Source organism: Mus pahari, chromosome 14 (assembly GCF_900095145.1).
Source record: "Mus pahari chromosome 14, PAHARI_EIJ_v1.1, whole genome shotgun sequence".
In the NCBI taxonomy this organism is placed as follows: Eukaryota; Metazoa; Chordata; class Mammalia; order Rodentia; family Muridae; genus Mus; species Mus pahari.
The window spans coordinates 10,558,833-10,568,114 of record NC_034603.1 but is presented as its reverse complement, the minus strand read 5'-3'; the positions used below and the strand labels follow the sequence as shown (position 1 = coordinate 10,568,114).

General features: G+C 36.1%; 1 protein-coding gene across 2 annotated transcripts in view; it reads left to right on the top strand.

The window, feature by feature from the left end:
- Positions 1-1,575: 1,575 nt before the first annotated feature.
- Gabrg2 (gamma-aminobutyric acid type A receptor gamma2 subunit) overlaps positions 1,576-9,282 on the top strand; it is an 88,954-nt gene continuing 81,247 nt past the window's right edge. For both annotated transcript variants that reach the window (XM_021211872.2, XM_021211873.2), the window contains exon 1: positions 1,576-2,231. In XM_021211872.2, the coding sequence (XP_021067531.1) occupies positions 2,128-2,231 (104 nt within the window). In that variant the 5' untranslated portion in view covers positions 1,576-2,127. The remainder of the gene's footprint in view (positions 2,232-9,282) is intronic.

Genomic DNA, 9,282 nt, shown 5'->3' with positions numbered 1-9,282 from the left:
ATTTAGATGAAAAGATATTTAAATTTGTTCTGCCACTGTTGAAATCACAGTGGGAAGAAATCCATTGACCTCATGTGAATGCTGTTGTTATTTTAATTGGATTTTATCCCATGCAATGAATAATTGAGCTTAAGGCTACTGTCATGCAGGTTTCCTTGATGTATCTAACAGAAGCAATCTCCTGGTCCTATGCCATTGGCAGAAGCCATCAACATTTTTTTTTCCCTATTTTTCTCAGGTGTAATTTTGAAGGTAAGGATGGAACTGGGATCCTATTATCTTGTGTTCAACTCCCACATTTTGGACTTTCTATTCAAATGCCATTCGTATAGCATGATCTTCTTTCAGAGAAGGTTTGGTTTAGACTTGGAGCACTGGCAGCTTTTATAAAAATGTTGAGACAGTTACCTCCCCTGTACCTTTTAATGAACATCTTGCATGTTGTCTTAGTCAGGGTTTCTATTCCTGCACAACATCATGACCAAGAAGCAAGTTGGGGAGGAAAGGGTTTATTTGGCTTACATTTCCATACTGCTGTTCATCACCAAAGGATGCAGGACTGGAACTCAAGCAGGTCAGAAAGCAGGAGCTTATGCAGAAGCTATGGAAGGATATTCTTTGCTGGCTTGCTTCCACTGGCTTGCTCAGTCTGCTCTCTTATAGAACCCAAGACTACCAGCCCAGAGATGGCACCACCCACAAGGGCCCTCCCCACTTGATCACTAATTGAGAAAATGCCTTACAGCTGGATCTCATGGAGGCACTTCCCCAACTGAAGCTCCTTTCTCTGTGATAACTCCAGCTGTGTCAAGTTGACACAAAGCTATCCAGTACACATGTGTAATGCTGATTCTACAGGAAGTGGGAAGCACTTTGCCACTTCCTGCCCCAGTTTATGAGAGTATGACCGATTAATTAGGGTAGAATAAGAAGAGAGTTCCTATGTCCCTGTGGCTCATTTAATCAAGAAAGAAGAATGTTAATAGAGGGATTTCCAAGACTGATTCCAAAACATGTAAAATTATTTAAAAAAACAAAAAACAAACAAACAAACAAACAAAACCAACAAAGGACAGAGCTTACAGAATTGACAGAAGTGTCTCCCACTGCTCAATCTCCCACTGTTTTACCCACAGGTACACACAGGCATAAGCAAACCAGGGCCCTATTTCGAGATCTTGGTTAAGCACCTATCTCCATGGAGTTGTGTTGGTTAGCATTCCAACATATTGACTTTCCCCATGCCTTATTGTGTCAGTGTCTTCTGCTTCCCTTCAATTTACATTCAGCAAACCCTTCTCTCAGAAGATGCTTAACAAAGCATAGCTACTCCTTTCTATTACTTCTTGGTGCCCCTCCCCCACACAAGGCAATGATTTAAGTTGACAAGCTTGTTCTCAAATAGGGCAAAACAAACCCTCTCTCTAGTAACTCTATTCCTAGAGTACTAAGGCATCTCTTTTTTGTCCCAGGAATGGAAATCCTAGTCTGCCGCTACAGGAAAGGGTTAAAGAGTGCTGACAAGAATTCAGGCATGTGTTAATTCTTCCTGCATACTCACATCTCTTCCACTTTGACCTCACAGTTTATCTGTGTGAGTTAATCAGGCAAAACCTCTAGTGAGTGATTTTTTTTCCTATTTCTTTTAAACAAGCACACAACAGAACCAGACAAAGAGAGCACAGCCCCATCTAAAAAGAAAGAAAAGAAAGAAAGAAAGAAAGAAAAAAAAAAAAAGAGCAAGTAGATAAACCTAAAAGGACCGACCCTTGGGAATTCCTGTTAGTGCACCGGGCATGAATGTGAGCGCCTTTCTGCTTCCCTCATTTGCCTTCCTGTGTACATCTCTGCGTGTACCATCCCCCTGCCTCAATTCTATTATCCTCTCAGACGTGGAAGCTGCTGCCTGAGCTGACGCTTTGATGGTATCTGCAAGCGTTTGTACTGATCTTTATTTCTGCCCCCTGATTATTAATTTTGAAGCTGGTAGCAATACATCTCCTGAGTGACGGGACCTACTAGAGGCAGGTTGGGGGAGCCAGCATCAAATCATCAGCATAATAATAATACAAAGGGGAGGGATTCTTCTGCAACCCAGAGGCGAGAGGCGAGAGGAAAAAAAAAGCGATGAGTTCGCCAAATACATGGAGCATTGGAAGCACAGTCTACTCTCCTGTATTTTCACAGAAAATGACGCTGTGGATTCTGCTCCTGCTATCGGTCTACCCAGGGTAAGATGGGCCGTTTTCAGCGTCGTTTGGCTCTAGAGAGATGTGGGGGAGATATAAGGTTGTGGAAGCAGGGAGACCACCCAGATTTGAGACAGTCTTTTGAAATTTAAGCTTTACAATTTAGGGAAGAGTGACTATATAGGGTAGCAAAGAGACGGAAGAGAGAGGAAGGACATATTGGTTTATTGGTTAATGAACTAGGTTTTATTTGTTTGTGTATTGTTTCAAGGCGCTAAAGCTCATTTCAGAGACTCCGTGTCCGGGGAATAGATTTTGAATTTGCTGCAGTCTGATATGAAGTGGGTTGTGCTTGCACACGCCGGCATTTGAGGCCATATTGAAGGCATTTGGGTGGGGGGTCTGGAAGAGAAAATTACAAATGGGGTCCTGGCGAACAGAAGCGTGATCTGTGTGAGGGAGGATTGGGGGCGGGGACAGGGCTGTTTTTATTATACACTACAGTCCTGCACCTGAGCTTTCAGTCAGCCAGGTTTTCTATCCAGCCCCACTGACCCGGCAGCTGAATCCCAGATAGGCAAACACGATTCAGCACCAAGGACAGCGGTTCAGCTAAGGGCCCTATGGAAGGAAACTGGCTTGTCAACCCATGCAGCATCCCTAAATCTACAAAGGACATCCATGTAGTCAGGCCACTGGGCCAAAATACAGCAGAGAAGCCTGGGGACTCGGCACTGGTTAATGTTACTTCTACCTCCAGATGGGAGGGGGACTACTTCACATAAGGTAGTGAATATAGTTCAATGAATGTTTAGGGACTATATCTGGAGCAGAATTGGCCTGGCTGCAGACTTGAATAAATGTGTTCATCCAGTAAATGCAGTGTCCAAATTGTGAAGTATGTATGAGGGATTTACAGTTTTCCTGCACAAACCAAAGTGGGGAGAACTGGCTGAACTCCTGAGGATGGGTGCTCCCAGAAATTTGTTTCCTTTAGATTATTAAGTACTTCCCTCAACTAAGCCTATGAGAGCAGAACCTATCCAAGCCCAGAGCACCATGCTTCTGTCCATGGAAGTAGCCCTCACCACATTACAGTTTCCAATGAGAACTAACAGAGGGCTGGAAGTCCACACTTTCCATGGCATGCAATTCTGTATTAACATTTTGAGACCAAACACTACACAAACTACTCCTATGGCCATGGCCTTCCCAACCTCTGATAAAGGAATCTATGGGGAAATCCAGGCACTACTCCAAAGTTTTCTTGGAAGCTGATGTAGTAGTTGTACCAACACCAACACCAACAATAATAAGCTTTGTTGCAGATATCTATACATTTCTCTGACCTTCTTTCTCTAGTATTGGTGATAAACCACGTTGATTTTGGACACAGAAGAGAGTCAAGCAAAGCAAAGAGTGAAAAGCTCCACTTTCTCAATTCAGGCAGGCAGCCTGTACTTAGCTCTTACCCCTTTGCCACTTTTCTTCCGCCCCCACCCCTGGCAATAAACATTGAGTACAGTAGATAGTTTCATTAAGAACTACAGGTTGAAGAAGTTGTCCCAGACGAGGAGAGGAACACTTACTGGGAATAATATCAGAAGTCATAAACCGTAGTAAAACCATTAAAATATTTCCTTTTCAAAATCATCACACATTTTTCTACTACACTTTATGAAAGTTAGTAAACTTTGTTTTGGGAATCAGAGCATCAATAAATTGGGTCTATCTTCCCTGTATTTCTTCAACCCATGAAACCTGTGGAATAAAATCTAGACCAGATAGGAGAGACTGTATCTGTTTTTCTTATTCCCATTCATTTTAGTAAACACTTTGTAACTGACTGCCAGAGTATATTCTTATGTATTTCAACTGCAAACATTCTATTTTAACCCAAAAATATTACTTTACTATTGAATGTGATGCAAATGTATTTAAGATAGTTTTCTCTCTAACAACTCCTCTTTTTGAATACATTTTCATCTAAAAACTGAAATTTGATGTTACATATTGAAATGATAAGAGTAGCCTAGATGGGCTTTAACAGAGTTTTTAAATGATGGATTTATGCGTCACGAGAATTCCAGACAGATAGTTTTTGTATCCTCACAGTAAGGATAGAGGAAGTAACCACTGTAGTTTGGTGCAGTGTGTGTGATCAGAGTTTAGTCTGCTACAGTTCCATAAATGATCTGAATGGCTGAGTATGGAAAACCAAAGCTTTAATCTCTAAAGTTGGTTCAGAGGTTCATGAGGGTGGTTACAATAATATTGAAAAAAAAAATGGGATTCTAAGGGTCTGTGTTGTAAGTCAGTAGCAGTGGAAGGTACTGAACATTGTAGGAGAAGAAAAGAAACGTTTAATGGGCATTTATATTTATTAATCTCCAAATAAGCTGTTTCCCATTGAAAAGCTAAACTCACTAGATTGTGTCTACATCAAAGACAAATAAATCTTAAAACAAAGTATAAGAATGAGCATATTAGAAACTTATTCTTTTCCTTAGAGGGAGAATTTCACAAATTTAAATTTGCTCAACTTCCATGTATCTTGTTTACAATTTGTGAGACTCTCTTGGGGACTTACTAAAATGGAAATTCCTAAACCACACACTGGATGATGATTCTGAGTCATGAGGTCTGAGTGAAGGCTAAGAATGTTAATTTTCACAAGTTCTCAGAGTTCCCTTTAAAGAAATAGGTCTTTAGTCTGCCTATTTAGAAAAGTTTACTTATTATCATAGATGATGTTTGTAAACATTTTGTTCCTACAATTTTGTTCATCTGGCACAGTAAATCAGTTCCATATCCATGAGCATTCGCATTGTACATAAATGACACATCATGAAAACCATAAAGATTTTACTATATTTGTGTCATGTGTAAAAAGTTCTTGAAAAAATTTAGCATATGTACCTATATAATGTCTATGTAAGTATAGTCCCAAATTCTATATACCTCAAATACACATAATGGCAAATATGTTTTAAGTCAAATTTTAAAAATTTGGTAAATTATTTTAATATAACTTAATTCTTTCCCAGTTTTAAAAGTTAGAAACATATAAAATAAAACAGAAATGAATGAGTATAGTAGGAAACTTTTATATGAAGGAAGACACTTTATTTTGATTATTAAAAATTATCTTATACTGTATTTGGAGTGACAGATAATTATTTTTCAAAGAATTAGAAATTGNTCAGAAACAAGTTAGATTGAACTTTGATAATCAATTTCAATTTTAAGTTTTAATAATAGATTTTTTTACTGTATTTAATTTTGAGTTGCAACATAAATAAATATTTCTATTCCATCTTCCAAACCATACCATATACTCCCTCCTTGCTCTATATTAAATCATAACCTATTTTTAAATTAATTTTTGTTGCATTCACACATGAATATACATTGAATGTATTTTTAATGCTTATATTTATTTTATGATCTTAGCTATTGCTGAATAAAGTGTTCCATATGAAATATTGAAAACTGTAAAAGAGTTTTATGCCATGATTATGTTTTATACAGATTTTAACTTTTGCAAACCATAAACATAATAGAAATACTCTGCTTTCTCAATTTAATCCAACTTGTTTACAGAGTTAATCTCCATTAGCAAGCTTGTTACTCTATATCTTTACAAATTCTTTACCTTGTATTATCTTGAAAACTACTTTTGCTTTTCATAAGCACATGCAATAGTTTTGGTTGTTGACACAGGATTCAAGTAGTCTGCCTTAAGCGTCCACATGGAAGGGTAAAAAAAGCAGATGTATGTGTGACTCAGATTTTCCAAGAATTCTTTCTCCATCCACCACACCATAGATCAAACACCTGGATAGTAGGCTGGGATGTCAAAGCTATGTTTTGTTTTATGTTTTGTTTTTAATGTCTAACAGTGTGGAGCTCATACTGAGACTCTAGGTTAGCTTATAGGCTGTCCTCCACAACAATTTGAAAATTAGATTTTCATTTAAATAATTGACTGCACAAATGCCTTTTGATTATCTTACATTCATTTTGTGTTCAACTTAAAGTAATTAATTCACAGAAAATTTAATGGTAAAAACCCATTTAGATATTTTATAATATCCACTCAAATTAAAAGTAAGTCAAGACCGGTTGCAAGGACATCACTCCTGTTTATTGTATTGTGCTACCAGGCCCATAGTTCCTTGTTGGCTATAGCATCTTAGTTTGTGAACTATAGATGTTTAAAATTTTAAGCACAATGTAAATGTCTCACATGCAATCTTGTCAAACTACCATGTTGTGTTTCCTTATCATTATGCACACGTATCTTTCTATATGAGCCCACATACATTCTCATATCATTACTTCTGGTTCTTCTATATCTTCAGCAAACCACTTCATCTTTTTTATAATTCTGTTATCTATCCTGGTAGCAAAGACTATTTCACCAGGCCACAGTGAAGATTATATATAATTGGCATACATATATAAAGGTCACTATATTTACATACATGAGAGAAGAAAATTTAAAGTATGTCTATTTAATTGCTGATTTTGAAGATGTCTTGTTTTCCTTTAATTACCCAGCTGGAAACTGGTTCTAGAACATAGAAATACTAAACACTCATTGTAATTGAACCATGTCTTCAGTGAGACATTTTTTTTTCCTCTTCGCATCAATATGAAAAAAAAAAAAAAAACATGGAATAATTGTGTAAATTGAAATCCCTATTGTTTTGACAGCCATACTGCTTGACCTTCCAGACAGTTGAGTTAGAACTTTTAAGCAGTCTTCCGTGATCATTTTGGTAAAGTTGTTTCTGAAAAATCACAAATATGTGTCATTTCAATAAAACGAAATTGTACTAGATCAGTTTTAACAGATTCTAGAAAACATATTTTGTCAAAATGGTCCTTGGATAAATTAAAATATTTGATCCAAAATTTGGGAGGATTTCTTGTGATCTTAGCATTTACCAATTATATTGTCATTAAATGAAGTCTGTATTTATATAGACATATGTATATATAGACATACTTAGGCACACCTTACTATTCAGTAGTAACTTTACATACTTAAGAACATACCAAATAGAACAGCTAAGATTCCAAATTATAATTTGTATTTGGAAATGTACATTTCTTTTATGGCCATGTGTATAAGTTTACTTTAATAGTTTAACTTGCGATTCCTTGACTATGCAGGAACTACTATGGAATGGCATCAGCATTTTAAAACTTTCATTAAGCAAACCTACAGAAAAATTTTCTCTTCAATTCCTTACAAAACATCTTAGAAAAGTGAAAGATGAAAAGTTGATATTAACTTAATATACTGAATATTAAAGGAGAAATAACACTTTATCAATGGCTAGAAACTTAAATTCCAACTATGTGAATTTTAAAGGATATGATTTTGCTTTTTAATTACCTCCATCATTCTAGAGATTACTTAAATAGCATTGCTATAGGATATCCCAAATATCAAGACACAAACCTTTTCACTTCTAGAAGAAAAAGAAGTTCTAGGAAATGATAATAGGTTTCAGTTTATATTAGTGTCCTTAGACCCTCAACAGACTTGTTAGAAAAGGCAGATACTAATTTCTCCTTCTAAGAGCAGCCTTAACCAAGAAGAAAGCAGATTAACAAGCTTGCTTAGGAGTGCTTAAGTAGCAGCATTAGTGAGGAACAAGATGCCTGTTGCTGCAGTACTATTATTCAGACTGTAGCCTGTTCAAGCAGAGTGACCTGAAAGCAACTCTTGGTGTAACAAATCACTTTGTTTTGAAACATAAGAAGCCTCTTCACGTCACACTCCTGGGAGAGCTTTTACTTTCTCATTAGTTCCACATAAAATTAAAAAAAGGCCCTTTTAAGTTCCATATTAGTGGCTTAGGGTAAAAATAAAATTTAACTCCAAATCATATTAATCCTTGTAGTATTATATAAGTGAATATAAATATGGTAATAATTCTATATTATTATAAGATCATTGTACAGCTGTGCATAGATAAAGTACCATGCAAATGGGAAATAAGTAACATTGACATTACACTCTCTACCCATTCATAAGGAAAACCACAAGAACAGAAAATAACATAGCAGTGGGCAAAACAAGGGATGTTTTTAAAAGCAAGGATCCTTGGTAGTAATTGAAACCCTGCCATGTATACAAGTTCACTTACAAAAAAAAAAAGTCTATGTAGTAGGCCAAATAGAAAGTAAATTCTGTAATTTATTGAGGTGAATGTAGGTAAAGTGTCTCAAAAACACTACTTAATATACCTTGTCAATATTCAATATATACTTGTGTTAGGGAAATATAAATGATAAATGGTCTTTTTGTTGTTTGGTAAATATCAGTTACATTTTTAAGTCGCTTTTGAAATTATATTTAAATACCTAGTTGTTAAACACTCTATACATAAAATTTGGAATAAATTAGTCGACCATGGTGGTGCACTTCTTTAATTCCAGCACTTAGGAGGCCGAGGCACTAAGAAGCCTCTGTGTTCAAGGCTAACCTGGTCTACATGGTGAATTTCAGGACAGCAAGGGCAACCTTATCTCAAAACCCAAAGCAAAAATGTATAAAGAAATTTTCTTAATTTATTAAAGGGGCAGTATTTGAGTTAGACTTACTATATCATCTATGTGTGAATTATGGAGCAGCATAGGCCGGAAGATCTGTTCTTGAAATTCTGAGTTGTCAGTCTAATGCATGCAGATACAGGATGTGACCGGGAATGTATAGAAATACTTATTAAACTTTAACTAGATAAAGAGTATATAAGAGAAGCTTGTATGCTGTATGCTGATGTAAGAAAGAAGGGTGGAGTTTTAGTGCTAGGAAGACATAGAACAAAGAACCTGAGATTCACAAACATTTGAAATTCATCTATGAGCATCTAGTTACACAGTTTTAATATGATGAAATCATTTTCTTTTATTGTTCCTCACGGTTTTAAGTATACTTCTGTAGCAATCATTCACATATATTACAAAATTATAAATGAATGGGGTTTAGTTTTGAAGAAGAGTACACGATTTTTTAAATGACCTCTTAGTATTTAGAACATAACTAGTTAAAAGACAAGCCCAAAACAGAACAACA